At 42.3% G+C, this 24206-nt stretch overlaps 1 protein-coding gene across 5 annotated transcripts in view; it reads right to left on the bottom strand.

The window, feature by feature from the left end:
• Nucleotides 1-24206, bottom strand: part of MCF2L2 (MCF.2 cell line derived transforming sequence-like 2) — a 319822-nt gene that overhangs the window by 19963 nt on the left and 275653 nt on the right. For 3 of the 5 annotated variants that reach the window (XM_073359253.2, XM_073359256.2, XM_073359254.2), the window contains exons 21-27: nucleotides 19622-19747; nucleotides 12908-13129; nucleotides 10139-10231; nucleotides 9345-9423; nucleotides 7597-7669; nucleotides 3450-3559; nucleotides 1057-1152 (exon numbers count right to left, since the gene is read on the bottom strand). In XM_073359253.2, the coding sequence (XP_073215354.1) occupies nucleotides 1057-1152; nucleotides 3450-3559; nucleotides 7597-7669; nucleotides 9345-9423; nucleotides 10139-10231; nucleotides 12908-13129; nucleotides 19622-19747 (799 nt within the window). The remainder of the gene's footprint in view (nucleotides 1-1056; nucleotides 1153-3449; nucleotides 3560-7596; nucleotides 7670-9344; nucleotides 9424-10138; nucleotides 10232-12907; nucleotides 13130-19621; nucleotides 19748-24206) is intronic. The other 2 variants (XM_073359257.2, XM_073359259.2) reach the window with 1 other exon arrangement.

Here is a 24206-nt window from a genome sequence, read left to right as displayed (position 1 = left end):
CCTCTCTCTTTAGTGCTGCCTTATCTTAGCCGAAAGGACTTTGGGGCTGCTTTGGTTTTTGGTGTGTTCTCCTCTGCTATGTCACTTTTTAAATGTAATGCTTCCACTTTGCCTCTTTCTATTCATTGACATTTTCCTCTCCTGATGCGTCCACTCTCCATTATCCTACACTGACCTTTGGCCTCGTGGTGCACTTGGAAAGAAAATGTCACTTATCAGAACAGGAGAAAAGCAAAAAACATCAAACAGTCAGAGGTTCTGTGGCCTGCAATGTGCAGGAGATCAGACTAGACGATCATGATGGTCCCGTCTGATCTTTAAGTCTATGAGTCATTTCAGAAAACTGCTTGCAAATTTTATTGCCCGTTTTCACTGTCCAAATTACTTCCTCTTCTTCCTGCTGGCATAATGGCCCCAGAAGCATGCAGCACTTTCCTTCCAGGGACCTTAAACACTTTCCAAACATTCATGAGTCAAGATTCACAATACCCCATTTCACAGATGAAGAAACGGAGGAACAGAGAGGTGAAGGAATAATTTCCAGATCTCCTGATTACCAGTCCCCTGACATAACCACTAGACCATGCTTTATTAACCACTGACCACAGTTTCTTACAGAGCCTAAGTGATCTCACAAATGAAAATTTAACACGTTACACCAGAAAGCAAAACATTGCTGGGTGGCTGGGTGTTCCCCACTCAAGAAGCGGTGGAAAAAGTTATTGTTGGGTATGTGTGTGTGTGTTTGTTCTGTGATTTAATAGACTCTTTCACGATTAGGCTCCTGTGAGAGGCCTGAATGCAAAAATGAACGTTTCGCATCTCGTCAGTTACGCTTTCCATCACCACACTAAAGACACAAACTTTGTGGATACTGCCATGGGAGCAATTTTGTAAAAAAGGATTGACTAGAGGAGCATGTGCGTGCGTTTGGATGGGATGCAGCAGCACCTTAGGAGGTAGTGATGGATGGCACCACGGAATGGAGAGAACATCATGGGATTGTACACAGGAGACAGATGGCTGGAGACTGAATGCTGCATGGGGTGATTTTACCTTTAGGTGGAGCTCTGCGGTTGGAAAGACCTTGTAATGTGAATCGCTTTCTAGCAAGAGCTGAGCACTCAAGGTTAAGGCTGGTGGAAGCATCAGCTAGGAGAGAGAGGCAGAGGGAAAAGAAATAAGACAGGAAGGGTCACCCTTTCAGCTTATGGGAAAGGAGAGGGTGGAGCTGGATGACAAGGGAAAAAAGAAACAAAACCTTTAGATTCAGTCCAAGCTTGTGATACAGCTGAAGAGGTGACATGAAGCCAGGTAAATTAAACTAGCTGGGCCAAGCTGATCCCTGGTATAAATCAACTGAGTTGCACCGGGGATGATTTTGGCTTGCTGAGTTTCCATGGAGAGTAAAAACAAAAAACTGTGGAGGAATGTGGCTATTTGAAAAGGAAAATAAATACAGTTTAGCAGCAAGTTAATTAAACACATAACCTGGTGCCTTGTGCTGTGAAAAAGTGTCGCTGTGATTTTAATAGGCAGCAGCTCCTGGCTCCAGTGGGAAATAAGAGATGAGGCATTATCATGCAGGAAAAATATTGACAATGAGTATTTGTCACCTCAACCCACTAGGCCACTGCTGTGGTATTTCACTTGGGAGTCTAAATCGGTTACTCAGATGCTTCCTGTGATTTAAGCCTTACCGGCTGACATCTTTCCAACAGCCTCCATGCAATTCAGCTGGCATACAATGATGCACTGTATCACTTGATTAGCTGGGATATCTTCTCTGCATTCACATGCCAATAAAACTAACAAACCAATCCCCTACCTGAATAAACAGTCAAGCTCCCTGATAATTACATTTACTTGGAGAAGTCACAATCACCCACACATATTAGTAAAAGAAATGGACCTGAACCCAGGTCCCAGATCCAAACACAACTGCCAAACTTTGCATGTCTTCTATCTCTATAATGGACATGTCACACAGGAAAGTCTATGGCAGAGCAAGGGCTATAAACCAGGTCTCCTCACTCCAGATCCTGTGTTTTGACCACTTGACCATACAGGCCCTCTGCCTTACACTGTCACTATCTCACTGCCAATTGATTTCACCAAGGAGAAGCAAATGGAGACCTGAAGTACCAGGGAAACACAGAGAGACAATGCATCCAGATAATATCCAGACTGACAAGCAACAGACACACTGTGATTCCAAAGACAAGCACATCCCATCACTTCCTGGTTTGCAGACAAGCTGCTATACAAAGGGAACGATACATAAGTGTGTGTGTGTGTGTGTGTGTGTGTACTAGCATTTTGCAAGGAATATAAAAGGAATAGGTTCTAAAGATGCCAAGAACAGGGAAAATAAGGTTTTTGTACATTCCATCCTTGTAAAGCAAGGGACATTTGTTCATGGCATTTGGTCACTAAGGAGTCACAAGGAAAATTGTAAGATGTGTGTGTGTGTGTCTGGGGGTTTCACCCTAATTTTAAAGTGTTTATTAATGTGGGGAAAAGGAGAAAGAAATCAAATACTTAACTTCAAGTCATATCTCTGCACAGATGGGTGCCACTAGGACATTTTGACCACAAGTTCCCATTGTTTCCCAATGCTCTATGTTGCTTAGAAGTTGGGCTTCAAGTTCTACATGTTGTACCACCCTGAGTTGCCTCGAGACCTTCACTTTCTTCTGCAGCCATAGTGAGTTGCAATAGGCCAGGTTCCCATACTGAATGCATCCTCCTGACCAGCTGATTTCGGCACTTCTGCTTGCGGAAGTCATTTGGGCTACAGTGTGTGTGTGTGTGTGTGTGTGTGTCTAGATGTAGGACTAGAGTTTTCAACAAGTCAGGTGCACAGATGTATGCCTAATTGGCAAATATCACAACCGCACATGCAAATCAGGTAACTGCCTGCAGAAACTACTATATTTATCTATTTGCATGCACAAGTATATGATGTTCGGATACAACTGCATGGACAAATTAAATGCCCATTGTACATATGCCTGATTTAAAAATCAGGTCTATGCATAACTCCTAGACTTGAAAGGGTTAGATTTTTATTGGTAAATGTTGACCAATGAAAAAAATATTTCCATTGATAATAATCAAGATTCACAATTAGGTAAAGTAAGAAAAATGCAGCTTGAGAACTTATTAGAGACTGTCATTAAATAATTATGGTCTGAACCCTGTTAGCTGACCGTCCCCGGCTAAATAATCAGCCAGTTATCTTCTGAAGTTTACTTTAGCTTACACTGCGATTTTAAAAAATAACCATGGACATAATTGACTAAGTTCCGACTGTAAGTTTTGTAAAACCTTGTTTTCAATGTTAAGCTTGATTCATCCCAACAGTCTGAAGAATCCAGAGCTGGGTGTACAGAGATATAAATATCAGCGCCATGGGATAACATTCCACAGTGCCGCGGAACCCCTACCTCTCTTTTGTCTAGTGCTGGGACTGGAGTTTCTGCTCCTGTCGTTAGATGTTTCCCGGTTTGATGGCTCAGATTTATTTTCATACATGCTTGATGACTTCCTGCTATATCTTTGGGCAAAAGAAACAAAACCATTATTAGGTTATCACACGGTGACTGAAGGCACCACTTTTATGTTAATGTCCTCCTCAGCGGGCTACCATGGTGTTGTAGCTATGGCATAACCAATAATTCCATCCCCTTGTTCCCCACACACATAACTTGAGCACTGACTCCAGCCTTTCGTGTTACATCCTGTTGGTGGGAAACATTAATCAGAGATGGAGTGCGATTGGAACCTCAGATCAGAACCAGTTCAAATCTGGGGTGAGGGGTTGGTTTGGATAGAAATCCCTAGATCCAAACCCACCCCTATGCTTTTGGTGAGACAGCTCCCAAACTAGAAGGGACCCATTTCTGGCTCAGATGTGGCCAGAATCATTCTTGACAGATTTTGGCACAAAATGGTGGAAAACTCAGGAAAGCAGCCAATCTTGTGAGATTTCCACCATTCTGGGCCAAAATTTCATCAAAAGCAGCTCAGGAGATTCTGGTGCCACTGACTGCAAGATCAGGTTCTGATTTGGCCTGTGAAGCCAAACCCTGAATACCAAGACCAAACCTAATCCAGATCTGGATCCAAATCACCCCTTCTCACCCTATTAACTTCTGCAAGCGACAGCAGAGTGGCACGGGTGTCATGATTTTTTAAGAGTGTTTATTAGTAGCAGAATGAGAATTCTGCTGAAAGAACAGAGCATTTGGTTACAAGAGGGTCCCCTCTCTACCCTATGCTCCCTGCTAGGACACTTTCTTTCCCAACAGTGGCCAGTCCCAGCTGCTCTAGAAGATGGTGCAGTGGCCTTAAGAGTGCACAATTCTGGAATAACCTGCCCCTAGGAAAGTTTCTAAATGACCACGTCAGTTCAGTGTTGGCTTACGCTGTGATACATGAGGGGTTATACCACTTCTACACATGTCTTATCCCCCCAATGTAGCTGTGGATATTCTCATTATCCTCACTATGATTTTTGTAATCCTACTAAGGGCTTCACCCCAATGATGTCTAGCAACATCACATGCCATCTGCATGCCTCAACCTTCCTTTCCATAAAATGGGGATGATAATAATTACCCACCTTACAGGACCTTTGGGAAACATAGCGCTTTCCAAATATCTGCGCTGTAGGACCCACAGAGAAGGCACAAAGTGTTATTTTATACCCCTATGCTTTTGAACTATTGGAGATAAAGTGAATTTATTTCCTAAACTGCAGAGCATTCTGAAAGCCACTTTTTTATTTAGAACATCTGACCTGCTTTCTATGGAATATCACCCAAGGTTTATGAATCTCTTTGGACTAAATTTGAATCTGTTCTTGAAACTAGATGTAGGGGATTATTTTTAAAATCAACAAGGGAACAAATCCAAAACATACTGACATTTTTGCATTGTTCTCTTCTAACAGTTTCTCTCTTGTTATGCTGAGATAAGCTGTAAATGTGCAGCTGATATAGGAAGAGGCTACCTACTGGGTCCCCTCTGACAGTGGGAAAGAAATCAGCGAAAATTTTATTAAAGCGAATGTTCAAATTATATAATATACAGGTTGAGAAAAGAGTGTTTCTACATCTGGGTATAGTGCTTAGATTATCCACAAATACAAAGTTTGTTTTTAAAGTCATAAGATACATATAGTGAATAATTAGCAATAACCCAAATTTAGGTGAATGAATTTAAGAATGCAGTTTAGATATTGAGCATCCAAGTATTTGGGTACATTACTCATGAAAAAAGTTATACAGAGAGGTTGGTGGCGGAAAGCAAAATATATCAACGAGTGAAGATTGTCCCTCAGTAATTGAGAATTTAGGATAGGTTGTTCATTTAGAAAAAACAGTCCACCAGGAAAGTATTTGAGTTACTTTCCCGACTGCGCTTACTACAGCACTTATGTCTCCAAACTTCATCTCCAGGAAAATAAAATAGCGTTTCAAAGGAGAGATGCTTGGTTTGTGTAGCCACCTGTCTTCATGTACAGTATATGTATACATGGATATATGACTAAATTGTTTGCAAATAAGCAGAAAATGAAAATAGTAATTCATTTATAGTTAAACATTTAAAGTTATGGCCCATTTAAGTTTCGTAAACTGAAATAGATATAAAAATACATAAAGGGATTGTTTCACCATCACTGAAATGTCATACCTCTTGGATGAAACATCTACTTAACAATGCACAAAAGCAGCACATAATTGTCCAGGGTAGGAACTGAAGCTGTGGGGTGAATTTAGATAAGCAGAATTTAAATGAGCAGAGTTGCAATTTAGCCAAGACACCAAGGTTAACACCATTCCTCTTGCAAAAAGTGCCCTGCAATCTTTAATTACCACAAGCATCCAGGATAGTGGTTTTGCAAGTCTTTGTCTTCTGAAAGAGTTGTTACAGCATTTGACTACAATCTTGAAGGTTGCAGGTTTGAGTCTCACATGATCTCATGCTGAAAGGCCACCTCCAATTCACTCAGAAGCTATAGGGCTACATCAGGTTAGGGAAGTCACAGGCAGGTGGATGCGATACTGGTCACGTCACTCCCTGTACTGGTAGCTGTGAAACTGATGTTCCTTTACTGTGTCAGCCCGATGAGCCGCTGCCTTGGGGAACTCTGACTTTGACTACTTCCTGCTGAACACTGAGTTTTCCTATGAGGTCTCTGCTCCAAATACTGACCCAGCCCAACCCGGCTTTATCTTGTGGAATCACGGCACAAAGTGGGTGTGGCTGCTTATGACTAGATGAAAGAAAGCATACTGCATAACAACAAAGAGATGGCATCATCCAGTCAGACTTCTCTGGTGTTGCAATGAAGGTTTACTGTATTACTGTAAAGAACATAACAGCTGTTACATGTTATGTGTGAGCAACCCAGGATGGGCTGTATTTCTATGGATGAAACAGTCTGATGAATTAATTAGTTTCTAGCCACAGGGGCACTGGTGATACAGGTTGCGCTTCCGACAATATTGTTGCTGAATTGGAATTAACCAGTGCATCTTTTCCAATCACAGGGTTGCTCAGGCTTGTCACAGTCATAGGGAGATCATCCTCTACATGGGAGCATGTCACAGGGTGTGTCTGTCCTCTGAATCCATGTCTCCTTACCTCTGGGTCCACCTAAGAAAATCCATGGAACCCCGACCATGCAGAATAGCTATTTATGGACATCAGCAGGCTCAGGGAAAGGTTCACTCCTTCTCTTCTGTTGGCTTAGGACATTTTGTACCCTAATTCCTGTGTCTTTAATCCCACTGAGCCACATAGTAGAGAGGATCATGGTCTCCTTGGTTAGGATAGCTGGTGGGACAGATTGTGTCAGAGTTCCTTCATAAAGGCCTCTCCTTTGCCCCACTGCCCATATTAGCAATCACCATGCACCATGCCTTGCACTGTTGTGACAGTTTGGACAAAAGGTGTTTTGTCCAACATCCTCTTTCCCTAGGTAGTCAAGACAGTAAGATCCTCATTTTTCCTTCTGTTTAATCTGCTGTAGGTTAAACTAACATATGCGGCCAGTGGTTCCTCGAGTTAATAAACCATTGGCTGTAGTATTATACCTAGTATTTCTGCTTTGGAAACTCAAGCATTTTACATTGCCATGTCATAGGGTTAAATATCTGGCTTGGTTTGATAAATTTTTCTGGTTGCATTTTACTTTCATTGGAATTGTTTTCTCTTTCTGTCCTCTGGACAATTTTACCCAGAGATCTTCACCCTCATTAAACCTCATTAAAGTCCATGATCCTTTTCAATGGGTCAATTTCAATTGACCTTGCTGCTGATCAAATTCATGGGTGCCTGTGGTTCCTTTAGAAAAGCAAACTCCAGTCTGTTGAGTGCATTTTGCTTTGAGATTATGGGTTTGTACAAACGCAAAATCTTTGTCTGCATTTATGTGGGTTGAGGACAGTGAAGAAGACAATGCTATGCCTGGGAAGCAACACAGCACATTCGTAATTCATCTGCACCTAAATTTACTGAGACTGGAAAAGGTAAAAGATATTCTGATATCAATGCTTGGCAGGTCACCATTCAGTCTGTGATTACCTGGTTGAGTTGGAGGAATTCATCGGCGCATGGTACACACTCTCCGTGATTCTTTGGTGTAGCTGGCTTGCTTCTGTTAGAGAAAGAAAAAAAAATAGCTCCAAATTGCACTGATCATTTCCTTTTTGTGGACACATAAGAGAACATGGCAAAGAAGACTGGACTCAGGTGTTGAATTAATAATAACTAGAGAAGGATCCAAATCAGATCCCTGGATCGAAATATGCCTGAAATGTGCTGCTCAGGTGAAAATCTTCAAGTTAAAACACAGGACACAATATTTTGGGGGCATCACTAATGAGATAGAGAATCAGTGAGATACTGCTTGTATCATGGCTTAAACCCAAGGAAATTTTGATAAAACAGGCAGCAAGGGTGGGTCTACCTCCGTGACACAGATAACCCACTATACTAGCCCTGTATGGCTCAGCCCAGATTCCCTGTAGTACGTCCTATGGAATATAAGTTTTCAGACCACCACTTGAACACCTCCTCTCCACTCATGTCTTCACAGCACTATTCAACATTTTTTAGGAGTCTGCAAATGAAAAAAGATTGAAAACCACTGTTCTAGAGGCTTCAATTATTTATAATTTCTGTCTCCCTCTGAATGCAGTAGAGTTGGAGTCACAGTAAGGAAGGCAGCCTGGTTTACAGATGGAGCAGGGAGGAATGTGAGAAAAAGGCACCCATAATATATATTTTAAAACCTCTCTATGCTATTTCTAAAAGACTCTTTTTCTGTAAGATACATGGCACAAACAGAATGCATGTGCCACCAAGGCACTCACTTGGGATAACCTGCATCCCTCACTCTTGGCTTCACCACTCACGCATGAATCCACCCCAAACTCATACCAGTGAAACTTTAATAGCATACTGCATTCACACACCCCCTCTTTTAGAGTTTCTTTGCAAGCTACTTTTCACTGCTGAGTTCATCCATTTTCTTGGCCAATTTTTTTTTTTTACCTGATTTTATCTCATTGCTGTGGCACGTTTAATGCAGGTTAAAGGACAGGTGCCGGAACTAGGTGTACTGCTGCACCCCCTGGCTTGAGGTGGTTTCTGGCATATACAGGGTTTACAGTTTGGTTCAAGGGCTCTCAGCACCACCCCCACTCTACAAATTGTTTCAGTGCTCCTGGGTTAAAGGCAACAGTTCCTAAGGAAGAATTATATAAGACCTCACTGTACAGTCTGCATTGCCCATAGAATCACAAAGCCTAACATATTAATGCTTCTTTATATCTCTCTCTCTCTCTCTTAGGTACTTAAATGGGCCATTACCACAATATTTGAGCACCTCACAATCTTTCCTGTATTCATCTTCACAACACCCTGAGAGATCAGGAAGTGCTACTACTCCCATTTTAGAGATGGGAAACAGGCCCAGAGAGATTAAGTCACTCACCCAAGGTGACACGGGAAGTCTGTGGTGAAGCAGGGAATTGAACTGGGATCGCCTTTATCTTAGACTAGCACCTTACCTACTGGACTATCCTCCCTCTCATTTTCATGTTTTATGAGCAAGGCAAAAGACTGATGCTCACTAGTTTAATAAGGGTCAAACTTCAGTCATGTGTTTCACTTACAAACAATTACGCTGATTTTCAACATATTGGGCCTACTCTTTCGGATTTCATTTGGCAGCACGTACCCGTTCAATAACCCATTTTAGCTGCCCCCTGTTGAATGTCAGATACAGAGTCAATGCAACATCACGAAGATCACACACTATGTCCTACCTCTGCATGCTTCCAGTTGTCCTGTCAGGACTTTTCTAATCTCAGAAATCCAGATGTTTTTCAACTCAACGGAAGATGCCTATAAACACAGGAAAGGTGCAAAGCAGATATAGTTCAATGACATTGGCAATCCTACTGCTGCTTTAACCTAAAATTTACTTTTAGCCCTTCCTTGTGAGAAAACTCTATGACCAGAACTGGGACCAAAAAAGCGTAGGGCACTTTACAAAATGAAAAATTACATTGGATCTAAAAGTTCCCATCATTATTTTTCTATCTGGACTCCTGAGTCATTTTCCATCATTTTCTTTTCTTTTTCATCCACACCAAAGTCATGACAAATTTCCTCAAAGATAAAGGTGATGTTAGAACTTCATGAGCAGCATGACAGGGCAGGCTCAGAATCACTGTTGTTGTAGTAATGTGAAAAGAAAAGGCGTACTAGTGGCACCTTAGAGACGAACCAATTTATTTGAGCATAAGTTTTCGTGAGCTACAGCTCCCTTCATTGGATGAAGTGAGTGAGCTGTAGCTCACGAAAGCTTCTGCTCAAATAAATTGGTTAGTCTCTAAGGTGCCACAAGTCCTCCTTTTCTTTTTGCGAATACAGACGGACACGGCTGCTACTCTGAAATCTAGTAATGTGCTTATTCTGAGAAAGGCAGTAACATTAAAATCACAATCTAGTTTCCTTCATATTCTCTCTGTCTCCACCACTAAAGGAAATTACAACGTTGTTAAAGGAAACATGGCTGGAAGGAAGCAAACTCCTTTAGAGAAACCATTGTCTTTACCTGAATGATATAGACCTCTTCTCGGCCATTATACCAGATCTCAAACTTCTTGTTATCACCCTTTACATTTTCTGTGATGCCAACAGTACTCATCTGTTTCAAAATAAAAAAGGAAAACCAGGAACTTAATGTTAACTTACTTTTAAATTATATCCCCTCTGAAGGGCACTATAAAAAGGACCTGTCCTATTCTGGATACCTTTACAGAGTGCATAAAATATGTTCGAATTATTTTTTAATCAACATAAAATTCACCATTGCATCCTTTTGCATCATTGCATCATGCCCTGGCTGGGATGATTTAATTGGGGATCGGTCCTGCTTTGAGCAGGGGGTTGGACTAGACCTCCTGAGGTCCCTTCTAACCCTGATATTCTATGATTATATGATTCTTTTAACTGTCAGTATTTCTCACTAAGAGATTACAGAAAAGCACTCAGTAGCTGCACATTTGTTAAATTCAAATGTTGACCCTGTGAAGTGCTGATCACTGTGGTCCCCATCCAGCAAAGAACTTAAGCACGTGAATGGTCCCAGCGACTCCATCATCAAATGTAAGTGCTTTGCTGGATCAGGACCTTGCAGATCACACCCCAGGGCTCTGTGAAATGATCTCTCTTCCTGTGTGCAGGCCTGTTAACTTCAGTGGTGTTCCATGCCAATGCAGGACTCAGCCCGCACAAATCTTATTGGGGAACTGGAGCCTAAGATGCTTGTGGTAAGGACTTGAGTGCTGAGCACCCACAACTCCCTTAGCTTCCATGTTCAGCATCTCTATGGATTAAGCCCTAAGGCTGCAGCTTGGCAAATCATATCATGTAAGAACCTGGAGGGGGATTTAGGACAAAACTGTAGTACTTTTGATAGTTTCCAAACACATGAGGACAAAAGACTAAAAATATCAACACAACAAAGCTAATGCCTATAATTTTATAAAACTCTTATATTGTATTTCTCATCTCCCAGATCACCAGGTTAGATACAGAGGCTATATTACACGCTGCACTAGTGCAGTCAGCTATATACTGTAGGTGTTTTCTACTAAAGGTTACCTCCGATATTCCTGTTTTTACACGTGTTCAGATTGTATTATTTGACAAGTTGAATGCAATGATAGAAAGCAAGGCCATATTTTAAAACATATACACAGGGGAACACAGCTAAAGTTGGGTGATGAAACTTAACTCTGCATTACCTGACTTCTGAGTGCTTGGTTGCTCAACCTTAACTAGACTGTTGTCTAGCAAGTAAAGGCCTACTTGGGTGCCCTCACTACTGTAGGACGGGGTGCTTGTTTTTAATAGTGTATATACAGCAAAGCTAACGGCTCTCCACCTCTGCCCCTCAGCATGGGGAGGGAAAATTCTTTATACGTAGGCTTGTAAGGATTCAATTTTTATCACTAAGTGTTAGTAAATATCGATTTCACTGGCCACATACAAACGGCTGAAAAAACATTTCCATGAACAATCATGAAAATTTACAGATAAGTCTTTGCCTGACAAACATTTGATTTAAGGATATTTACTTTTGTATATTTTGACATGTGATGGGGACAATTTGTGTTTTAATGGTTATAAAGCTTTAACTTTTTGAATCTCAATGTCTATTATCATGAAATAATTATTAGCTGCCCTCCCCCAATTTTGAGCAACTGAAACATTGAAATAGATAAAAATCTTTAAAAATGCTTAAAATACACACTGATATGATCTGTCAAAATCATAAAAAATAAAAAGAGAATTCTGCCAAGTGTACTTATAGGGACGAGGCCCTCCACCTACAGATCCAAAGAGCAGGAGCTCGCTCACATGCAATAACATACGCCAAATTGGAATTCTTATCCAATCTTAGATACAATACACACATACTCTATTACTTTTATGTTTTTGAACAGCTGATGCCTTCATAAACAGACATGATTAATGGCTGGTGTATTGCAACGTCACACACACTGAGCCAAATGTTGTCCCAGATGTTGCCAACTGAAGTCCAAAGGATCACACCATTGTACAGTACTTGATGGGAGAATTTGACCCCCAGTAGTGTAGCTAATGTTAATAAACAATGTCAGGATTCAGGCGTTGGCACATCACCCCAGGAGTCATTTCAAGAGTCATCAAGTTTTTTGGGATTCGTTTGTAGATATTTTTGTAACAGAATATAGGTTGGAGTTCACAAGCCCAGTCCTGCTCCATTGCTAAAATCTACATCCACATTCACATCCACTCCACATCAAAATCCAGTGCTAAAACTAGAGCATGACGGGGCCCTCTATCTAGAACAATGAGAGACGGACCCAAAACCTGCTTATCCCTGCTCCTCTCTATAGGACGTAGCCAATGCAGAACACTTGAGGCTTCACTCTGTACTGAGCTAACTAACTTCCCCTGGAATCTGGGGCCCTTTCTGCTATAGAAGTCATGGAGTTCAGATGAAAATTCAGATCCAGATTTCAAAAGCTTCCAGGGTTGTGGGTGATTCACCAAATCATTAAGAGAGGGGTCCATTAAAAAATTCAGAGCCAGACCTGGTTTTGGATTTCAAAGACGCCTGAAGTTCCAGGTTCATTGGCCCATCTCCAACAGGTGTTTCACCCAATTAAAAATAAGACCATTCCCAGAGCTGCTGCCTTATTCAACTTGCCTCAATAGAAAAGGTCTTTCATACTTCTAATCTTGTCTTTAAAACGTCCACCTCCATGCTATTTTAAACTTGCTTCAATAGTGGATATATACCTCGCCTCTCCTTCTGTACCATGCCCATTACCTTTAAAGAATTCTTAAAGCTGTATGAAGGAGACTTCTCATGGCCGTCTGTGTTTTCGTCCCGTTTCTTGCAGAAGAGCAGGATCTTTGTGTAGAGAAAGAGGTGTCTCTGCATCGGTTTGAACCTAGCCAAGTCCTTCACCTTGCTATGGCCCTTCTTGTGATCGGTCCAGATGTTGAAGGAGCCCTGCATCAGCAGCTTACCAAGCTCATGCACGTCTCCCTGTCGCACAAGAGTGGGGAAAAGAAGGGTTTTCACGTGGGTGACATTCAAACCAGAAAAACGTAGGGCAGACTCATTTTCCCCACTGTTTAAATCAAAGGATTGATGGGTGTGACTAGGGAACCAAAGGTGCCCATTGGGGGCCACAGCACTGGGCTATCTAGGGCGCTTGGGATCAGCATGCAGCGAGGGCTAAGGAGTCAGCTGAGTGCTTCACTGACTAGCTCTACTCCCCAGCTATAATATCTGTGGCTCATAGTGGGGTTCACAAGCCCAATACTGGGCATAGGCATAAGGGACAGGAGCATCTTCCCTGCTTACAGGTGATCAGACTGACCACTCCCCAACACAGCTGCCAGAACGGCCAGTCATGGAGACATGCACCCACAGCTGCGACCAATAAAGAAAACAAGTCCAGCTACACAGGAGGGAGAACAGAATGGGATAGCAGAGGGGGAAGGTTCCCAGGCCAGGTTGCCCGTAAGACACTGACACAGAGACAAAGGACGCCTGCAAGCCCTGGAGTTTAAGGGCTGATAGACTCAATTTAGGTTAAGAATTTAAGAGCTGGTCTAACTGTAGGTGCATTAAAGGGGAGCAGTCAGGAGAAAGCTGGGGCCCCTAGAGAGATTCCCCCAGGATCAGTTGACAGGCTCCCTCACTTATCCATTCCCCCTGCCATTTTCCATGCCCACAATATCTACGTCGCACCCCTCCCAGTTAAGACAATCAACTCCGGCCTCTCTGAGGGATTTCTTCAGCTCTGCCAGACTGGGGCTCCTGTCTGATGACCCAGAGGAGCTTTATGAGAGGGAGAAGCTGCCTCTATCAAAAACTGGCAACCTGGGCTTCAATGTCCCGCCCCTCCAGAGCAGCGATAAGGGGCCTTAGGGCTTGTCTACACTACCCTGCAGTGTGGACCATCAGGGGACTGAACAGCAGCATGCCTTCAAGCGTTGCACAGTAACTCACCTGTTTGGATGCCGCAGGCGCAAACTAAAAGGTTCCTAGCTCGCATTAATGTAACCCTGTTTGAAGAGAACTGTTCACGCGAACTAGGAACCTTTCAGTCCATGCCCACTGCAGCCACGAAGGGAAGTTACAGGGTACCGCTATGGTGTGCATTGCTATTCCTACCCATAGTCTGAACTGCGGGACAGTGTAGATGTATCATTAGTGTCCAGTAATTTAAGCATAAGCCTGCGCCGTGGGAGACCGCAGTCCAGTTCCTGCTCTGCCACAGACATCCAGGCTGACCTGGGTATGTCAGGTAGGGCCAGATGTGTAAAGGTTTTCACCTGCCTATCTGCATCTCTAGGCACCTAGAGTCTGGCCCTTAGTCTCTCTGTGCCTCAGTTCCCCATCTATAGCATGGGGGATAAAAGCCCTGCCCCATCTCAGAGGGGTGTGCGAGGATAAATACATTAAAGATTGCGAGGTGCTCAGATACTATGGGGATGGGCACCAGACACATACCAGAGAGAATGAGAATAAGCATCAGACCTTCTGCTTTAAGAGCCTGATCCAAAGCCCACTGATGTCAATGGGGGAGTATTTGTATCAACTGTAATTGAGTTTGGATCAGACCTTAAGAGCACAAGATATGTATAAAATATGTTCGTACTAAAGAGTGTGGGATAAAATGGGTGAAAGGACTGTCAAAGCTATGTGTTAATGGACATTAAGAAGCAGAGAAGGACCCAGTTATATCTGCAAACTATTTTATAAGAACAGGTTTCAGAGTAACAGCCATGTTAGTCTGTATTCGCAAAAAGGAGGACTTGTGGCACCTTAGAGACTAACCAATTTATTTGAGCATAAGCTTTCATGAGCTACAGCTCCGATGAAGTGAGCTGTAGCTCACGAAAGCTTATGCTCAAATAAATTGGTTAGTCTCTAAGGTGCCACAAGTACTCCTTTTATTTTATAAGAAGTAATTTGTATCTGGTTTCAGAGGGGTAGCCGTGTTAGTCTGTATCAGCAAAAACAACAAGGAGTCCTTATGGCACCTTCGAGATTAACAAATTTCGTGGCTAACACCCATGAAAGCTTATGACCAAATAAATGTGTTAGTCTCTAAGGTGCCACAAGGACTCCTCGTTGTTTTTTTTAAAATTTGTATCTGTGATACAGGATTATAGAACAAGCAATGATTACTTTGACAAGGATAAGTTTTGGCCCCAAACCTAAAACTTGTACAGGGAGCCAATTGCAGGATCGGGGCAATGGAGGTGCTTAATTTTTGGCAACACTGATCATGGGTGCCAAGAGAGAGGCGATATCTGAGACTTCTTGGGCCAATCCCACTGAGGGTTTCGAATATCAGGACAGGGACCTTGAACTCTGTGTCTTCAATGGGGAGCCAATGCAGAGAGGGGAGCAGAGGGCAAAGTGTCCATGGGCACCTGTGATGTTCAGCAGATGGACTGTACCCAACGGAGCTTGTTTGGGGTGCATGGTTTCATTCTGAAATGCAATTATTTTCTGATATTACAGGACATTGTGTCTCTTGTTTATGGAAGATTGGAGATATGTTTGAACTACTATTGCATCTCACTGCCACGCAGAGAGTATACTTAATCTGTAGGGTCAAGTTTTTATGCAAAGGCAATCCAGTAACAAGAAATGCTTTTGAACATTTCTGTGCTCCCAACCATCACCCCACAAGTAATCCTTCCATGATGGCTTCCTAATAGATGTTTAGATTCCAGCACCTTCTTACACCGGAGTTCTGCCCCTCAGCTCTGCACATGCAGATCACCAAAAAGTAGAATAACCTACACAAGTCAAGGGCTCAAACCTGTTGCTCTACTGGGATAATGCCACCCTCAAAAAGTATGTTACGCCAACTAGGCATGTCTACCACACCTGTGTGCTTGAAGAGTCCCATCCCAAACTGGGAAGCAGTTTGACTAGAGGTGGGAGGTGTTGGCCCTGCAGTTCTCACTAGTTATCATAGCCTACTATCTGAAAAGGGCGTATTGGGAATGAATTTATTGAGTGCAATTTATTCCATACCTTATCTCCAATAAATAAGCATGCGTGAGCCATGCATGTTGTCAACACAGATCTTGTATGTCTACGTTGTGGCCATTGTGGTTGGCTACCTGTGAGACTTTATACACCATTTTTAGCTTGCTCAAGGAAGCGAATACAAGTATTCTAGCCCTCAGGGATAGCGTGTGGGTTTGGTGCAATTCCCTGCAAGAGTTTGGGGCAAATTCATAAAGTGGAGGTGTGAAAGAGGCGTTAGTTGAATTCACAGTGGTAAATCTGACATGAGATTCAGAGGCAAGAATATGCAAATTAGATTGTGTCCCCACAATTCATGTGTGTGGGGAGGTAATCTTTCCATTCACAGATTGCGCCAGTGTCAGGGAAGGGATGTCAGCTGCCTGTGTAGTAGCCCCCCATACCAACCCTTCCACACTCTGCAGCATTTTATGGAGTAAAGAAAAATATTGTACATGTAAAGGTGGTAGAGGGGATTTCAGGAGATAGAATGTTAGTACCTAAATTTAAATTAGGCTAAGACAGTAGAAATGCCAATCCCCCTCTTTTCAGGCTGGACCAGAAGTACTGTGCAAACTTCGGAGAAGTAATCCGAAATGCTGTTCCCATGAGATTGCCAATCCAGTTTTGCAGACCCACAAGTTAGATTGTATAAGCATCTGAACTTTTGGGTGCTCATCCAACCCAAACATGTGAACCTGGTGAGGTTCAGCCATTGCTCCTATGGTTTGGGGAGCTTTTCACAAGCCAATACCCTGAGACATGGCACATTGTAGGAGAATCTCCTCCCGCCTCGAAAAGTGAAGAGTAAAATACAAGAACTCAAGGAAATGCCTGTCTTTTACACCAACACAACTAAAGTCTTCGTTCTTTCAATAGTATATATAGTAGACAAAAGCAGCAGGTTCAACAGTGTCACAGTTCCAAGCAGGTGTCACTGCAGTCACCAAGAACTGCTGTAGGGATTTGAGAGGGTTGTAACTTCAAAAAGTTACAATGAAAAATAACCAACTCAGTTTGAGCAGCGGCCTCAGGTCAAATCTGGCCCCCAAATTAAGATTTTGTTAAAGGTTTTGCAAAAGCTGAAGCCAGTAGAGATGTGTCCAGTTTGTTTATTTTACTGCAATGGAAACAGCTTTTCACAAATCCAAAAATGTTCCCAGGCAGTGTTTGCATCCTGAACTTCCAGTAATGTGTTATTAAAGTGAGTGGGAGCTTTGCAATCAAGTCCATAGTGTATGAAAACCTGAAAGTGAAATTCACTATTCATAAGTAAAACTGACTAGGTCAGTTGTCATTTTCTATTTCAGAGACATACAAAAAGTAAATAAACAGCATAAATGATAAAAAAATCATTTTACCATTCAATTTTAATAATATAAGGTGTTATTAATAACATTGTTTAAGTATATATGGACAAGACCTTCTGCTCGAGTTAACTGGTATCTCCACTGAAGAGATGGCCTCAGAATCCAGCCCTATATATTTAATTATTATATGAATGATGAACCTGATAGCATCCCTTTAAATCCTAAAACAAAATTAGAATGATGGGAAAGATTTAAGTCCCCTTCTGTAGGCTGCTGTCACAGATTATATAGCTCTTCCAATGAAGATTCAAAAGTTATGTAATATATTTATTTGTCCAGTCAGAATAGGATTCAGTATTGAAACCCATTTTAAAATCACCCTTTCAGTTTGCAAAGCAAAGACACATGACAAAACATCAGATCTGCAGCTGGAGAAATGTTATAATTAAACTCATGCAGAGGTAGTTTTTCAATCAACAAATCTGAATACATTGGGGATCTCCAGTGCCAGTAATGTAAATATAAATTACCCTAGAAAACTTCAACTTACACACAGCAGGGGGAGGGGCAATTCTCATTTTGTTACTCATGTCAATGTTGTTTTTCAGCCCAAAGATGCATACTACAATACAGTAATTAGAAACTATTCCTATTCTAATTGCTCAACAATGAGCCCAGATCTGTTAATCAACTGATATTGGGTGAAATTCACCCATGCACAGGGCCACACAAGGCATCACTGAAGTCCTTCAGGCTTTGAGGGCTTATGTGGGACTTAAATAGTGCATGGGCTTTGTGCCGGTCCTTTGTACAGTGGGAGAATTTGACCCATTGGAAGAGACATTATTATATAGCGTACGTGTTTGCAACTATTGTAACAAATCCATGGCAAGGTAGAACTTCACTATTGTTGCTTCACCTCCCACGCCATGGCCAACTTAAAACTTCTTTGCAACCGCAGGCTTGGCACTCAGATCCTCCTGTTCCACAAGCATTTGCTCCACTACATAAGCTAAAGGAGCATCTCCATTAGGTGTTTATAGGACATTATCTATGACACACAGCTGGGCAGTTCTAATTCCATCCCGTAAAGAGCAGCATTGACCGTAGTGTTTTCTATGTACTAGCTAATTCATTACAATACCGTATCATCTAGCGCTCTTAGCTACCAGATACAGATATAATTGGTGATATATTATGAATCACAGAATCCTAGAAATTAGAAATTGTTAAAGGCATGTGCGGAACCTCGTCCATCCTGTTGCACAATGAAAGATTACTTTTCTGATCCAGACATTACAGCATATTTTCCAGTGTTTTGTCCCATTATAGATGACACTAATAGGCTTTCCACAACTTCCTTTTGGAGACTATTCCACAACTCAACACAGCTTCCTGTTTTTCCTGATATTCAGCCTAAATTTTACTTTAATGTCCATCCCATTATTCCTACTTTATAAATTGCTTGAACCAGACTAAATAAATTCTTCCTTAGTGTTTCCATCCTTCTGATATTTCTAAATGGTGAGCGCATCCCCATCAGTCCACACAGTTCTAACAATGCATTATTTAAAGTTGTTCTTTTAACAGTCATTCTTTTCTCCAGCGGTAATCACTGCTACCTCTTAATCAGTGACTCATTTCTCTTTGTAAATTAGGGCCACATTCATCCCTGGTGTAACTCAGCTGACTTCAGTGCAGTTACCACTGATTTGCATTGCTACTATTGTTGTCATCAATATATTTGAGGCAATAGGGCCTCCAGCTACAAGTGTAGGCTTCTATTGCCCAATTTCTACACCAACCAGCTTTTCCTGGCCCATAGCCATCCCCTGCCCTGGGATTTTGGAGGGTCTGTACTGGGGTCACATACAGCTTTCTATCACTACCTTATTCTGGACCAGTCAAGTCTGCATCTTCCCATTTACAAATGTCAGTGTCAAACCCATTGCTCAAAAGAGCTGCATCCTGCTGTCACATCCACCCACATGTTTGATCACGGCTACATCTCATCCTGTGTCTTTCTGTCAGAGACTTGTCACCTGGGCAGGCTCTGAGTTAGAGATCAGAAATCTGGACTCCTGCAACCTGCAATAGTGGTGCGTATGTCATGACTGGAGCTGGCAGGAACATCCACAACTAGGATACAAATAATAAATAATAATAATACCTCATATCCTGTGATGGCTATTTGATGCATGGAATCATTCACTGACTTGATGATATCAAGCATTGTGGCCAGCGCCTCTTCCAGTTCAGCGGTGCCTTCAGAATTCTTGCTGCATTTCAGCATTTCCTATTTAAACAATGAAGACAGCCATATCAAGGAACATCTCAAAAGTCCATATCCTTGATCAGAGAGCTATGACAAGACCACTTCACATGCTGAACACACAGAGGAGTGCAGTTATAGGAGTGGCAGGAGAGTTTCTTTAACGATCATTGGAAATAGACCTTTTAAGCTTTTGGACATTTGTAAGTTTCATGGATTCATTTATGACCAAACAGGGCCATTGTGATCATCTAATCTGATCTCCGGCTTTAACACAAATCATAGAATTTCACTAAGTGGTTCCTGCATCAAGCCTATAACTTCTGACTGAGCTAGAGCATTTCTTTTAGAGAGACACCCAGTCTTTATTTAAAGACTGCAGGCGATGGAGAATCCACCATATCCCTAGGTAGACTGTTCCAATTATTACCCTCACTGTGAAAAACATGCATCTAATCTTTAGTTTGAATTTGTCTAGTGTCAGCTTCCAGACACTGGATCTTGCCTTTGTCTACTGATAACAGAGAGAGTTCCTTAATGTAGCAATCGCTTCCATCAATGTATTTGCAGACCATGACCAAATCATCTCTCAATCTTTTTCTTGATAAACTAAGGCCTGGTCTACACTAGGGGTGGGAGGGCAAGCTAAGTTGGTCTAAGTTACGTAACTTCAGCTAGGAAAATAGCATAGCTGAATTCGACGTACTTAGAGCTACTTACCACGGTGTCTTCACTGCAATAGGTTGACTGCTGCCACTCCCCCATCGACTCCATCTATGCTTCTCACTCCGGTGGAGCACCGGAGTCGACGGGAGAGTGCTTGTCGGTTGATTTATCGTGTCTTCACTAGACTGATAAATCGACCCCCAGTGGATCGATCACTCCGGAGGTAAGTGTAGACATGCCCTAAGTAGGTTGAGCTTCATTAGTCTCTAACTAGAAGGCTAGTTTTCCAGACACTGAATTTTTAGGAGGAGCAGGGAAGATGCAGAGAAATCTTCCAGCTCACTTAAACCCTACCTCCACCCCAACTATTGACCAACCCACATATGAAAATTTGAAATGTCTGTTCAAAGGATGATCACTTCAAAAGGACAACGTTAATCTCCAATCAAAAATTCATTAAAATTGTACTTTAAAAATGGGCTAATTCTCTGAGATAAGTGATCTCCCCTCTGTATGTCCCCAGCATGGGGAATGAGGGGCAAAGTCCTAGGCCTGCTGGGGAACAGGTGGCCAAAAATCAGGAAAACGAAATTTAATTAAAAGGCCAAAATGCGCAGTCTCACCATGTATGGATCTTCTGCTTTGGACCCCAAATATCTAGAGTACACATTGCTCACTGGGTCCCATAGAAGCACCTCTCCTCACTCCTGTCTTTCATTCTCTAGTCACTGGTTATCCCTGAAGAGTTCTAAGGAAAGTTTGGGCCTTAATTCTCTTCTCACTTATTTACTACAGTTACATCTCTGTAAAAGCTGAGAGGAGAATCAGGCCTTTTGATTTTAAATTGAGCCTTCTCCCATATCGACTCTTTGCTCTTGTACGTTGTGGAATCTGTAACTGTGAGACTGACATCATTGATTCCAGTTTTGCACCACTGCAACTCCATTGCAATTAATGGAGTTACTCCTGATTTACACTCATCTGAGATCCGAATCAGGCCCTCTCTGTCTTCACTCAAAGTGCCTAAGAAAGAAAAAGTCGAATACATCGAGCATTTAAAAAGATTTTTTTTAAATTGGCAGGGTCGATACTGACTTGAAGCTCAAAGGTGCTGGAGGCTCTTAACTCCACTGAGGGTCTGCAGCAGCCACTCAGCAGCCCATAGGATTGAGCTGATAAAGCATAATTGTTGTATCTCATGTTGCTTGGGGGATTCACCTATTAACCTGTTGGGTTCCAGGAATATGTTTTTTGGTTAGCAAGTGAATGAGACAAAAGTTTCAGTGACTCACCTTAGTTCTAGTGACCCACAACAAGCTCAGGCAGGTGCTTGTCTGGTAACTATTCACTGGTCTTTATGAATGTATTTTCACTATGACATGAGCACTTGGTTGGGTAACTGTAGGCTTCATTTCAGAAGCACAAACAGCAAGGCTACACAATGGAATGTCTGCACTAAATATTATAACAGTAAACAAACAGCACTTCCAATGAGTTCATCCAACCTGCCAACTATAAAGTCAGCAAGAGTACCGTCCATGCTGTATCTACTAAAGCAAATGGGAATAAGGCTGAGAGCTGACATGCCACTGGGAAGTCCCCCTTCCAAAACCATGCCCTCATTGTTACTTCTGAAAATCCGCCCCCTCTCTGCTCATTTGTGTTTACTAAGTAGGAGACAGACGCCTTCACCACAGCTGTGTGAACCTTCACCCGGTTTAGTTACAAACCTAAAATTCAGGCCAGACTTGTGAACCTTTTGCCAAAACAGGGTCCAATTTCAGCCAAGCTGGGCCAACTCTCAGGTGAGCAGAAGTCAAGTTGTGTGTAATATGGAGCTACCTTTTAGGTGGAAACCACACAACAGTCAGTTGTTTCACCTAGTTTTGATTCAAAATTTGGCAAAGATAAGCCACAGGTGCAAAGGCTTGAATCATAGAATCATAGAATCATAGAATATCAGGGTTGGAAGGGACCCCAGAAGGTCATCTAGTCCAACCCCCTGCTCAAAGCAGGACCAATCCCCAACTAAATCATCCCAGCCAGGGCTTTGTCAAGCCTGACCTTAAAAACCTCTAAGGAAGGAGATTCTACCACCTCCCTAGGTAACGCATTCCAGTGTTTCACCACCCTCTTAGTGAAAAAGTTTTTCCTAATATCCAATCTAAACCTCCCCCACTGCAACTTGAGACCATTACTCCTCGTTCTGTCATCTGCTACCATTGAGAACAGTCTAGAGCCATCCTCTTTGGAACCCCCTTTCAGGTAGTTGAAAGCAGCTATCAAATCCCCCCTCATTCTTCTCTTCTGCAGGCTAAACAATCCCAGCTCCCTCAGCCTCTCCTCATAACTCATGTTATGAACTGGAATCCCCCTCTGTGGTTTTGGTTCAGGCTCATGTCTACTTTCCAAACTGGAGCAAAATGCAGCTGAAATTATTCAAACCCGGAAACTCCAAGTGAAAAGGAAACTGAAGAAAGGGATTCACACAAATTCCAACAATTCCGACATCATATGGCGCTGCCTTTAAATACGTGGCTGTCCATGCCTCAGAGGGAAAGAGCAAGATGCACTTTGCGTTACCTGTTGTGGAATCCCTACTATTATGAGCAATCTCTACGACCATCATCTCGTTAGGAGGCTGCCATTTAAAACTAGCTAAACTGACTGAAACCAAATCGAGTTTTAAAAAAAACCCCGTGATCCAGGAGCTAAAAGCTGATCTGCCCATTGGTCACCAAGACTTGCTTCCTATGCATTGCCTCTTCCTTACTATCCATTTCTAATTGTGAAAGGTTCTCCGGAATCACCCTCCTGCCCTACTTCCCCACCCTCAGAGAAGCTCCTTTCCAAAGGGGCTTAGCATGCTGCTTCTATGGAGCACTCAGAATTCTTTTTGTGTTTAGCGTCCTTCCAAATATACTGTGAGGTGTGTACAGAACTGGTCTGACCTGATTTGATCCCAATGGCTGTGCCTGTTCTGTTTGAGAACTGTACCTCTTGATCTAATCTCACTTTTGCTTACTGGCACATTTCAAATTAAAAAGAGAGCACAGTTTCTTCTTCTTCTACTGGAGACCTTGAACATTTCTTTTAAATTCTCTCCCTCCCTTTTACTATTACAGTTCCTGGAAACACCTGAGTCAAATTTACTGCTGGAATAAGCAGGTACAACTCTATGAGAGTCAATGAAGTTGCACCACAGTGCAATCTGGTCCACTTACTGTACAGAGGGTTCTTCATTCTACGTATCCTAGGGTTTCCTAGATAGCCCATTACCTTGGCAGTTAGATGCTGCACAGGTAAATGATTGGCCAGATATTCAGATGACATAAACTGGTATCACTTCATTGACTTCAATGGAGCTATGTCCGTTTGGACCAACTGAGATCCTGCTCTAGGTAGTATACGAAATTCCATAGTGGACTTCATAACACTAATTAACATTTTTTGTAGTTAAAATGCTTCATAACATCAACCAATTAACCCTCAAAACACCCTGGTAAAGGAGGTGAGAAAATATTATCCCCATTTTAGAGATGAAGTGATGGAAACAGAAATTAAGACCAAAATTTTCAAAAGGGGACACTGGTCTTGGAGCTTCAACTTTGGACCTGAATTTCAAACGTGCTAAGTACCCACAACTTCAGCTGTTGTCAAATGCGAGCTGCGGATGTTTACCACGTCTGATAATTAGGGCCAATCTGCCCCAAGTTGGGCCCTGAAAAAGGGAAAACACCCAAAACGACGTCCTTTTGGGAATTTTGGTTGGAGTAATTTATTCACAGAGAGGAAGTTCAGTAAGTGTGAAATCCTG

This window comes from Lepidochelys kempii, chromosome 9 (genome assembly GCF_965140285.1).
Source record: "Lepidochelys kempii isolate rLepKem1 chromosome 9, rLepKem1.hap1, whole genome shotgun sequence".
Classification (NCBI taxonomy): domain Eukaryota; kingdom Metazoa; phylum Chordata; order Testudines; family Cheloniidae; genus Lepidochelys; species Lepidochelys kempii.
The sequence above is the reverse complement of the archived record's forward strand: the minus strand, read 5'-3'. Positions and strand labels throughout refer to the sequence as shown.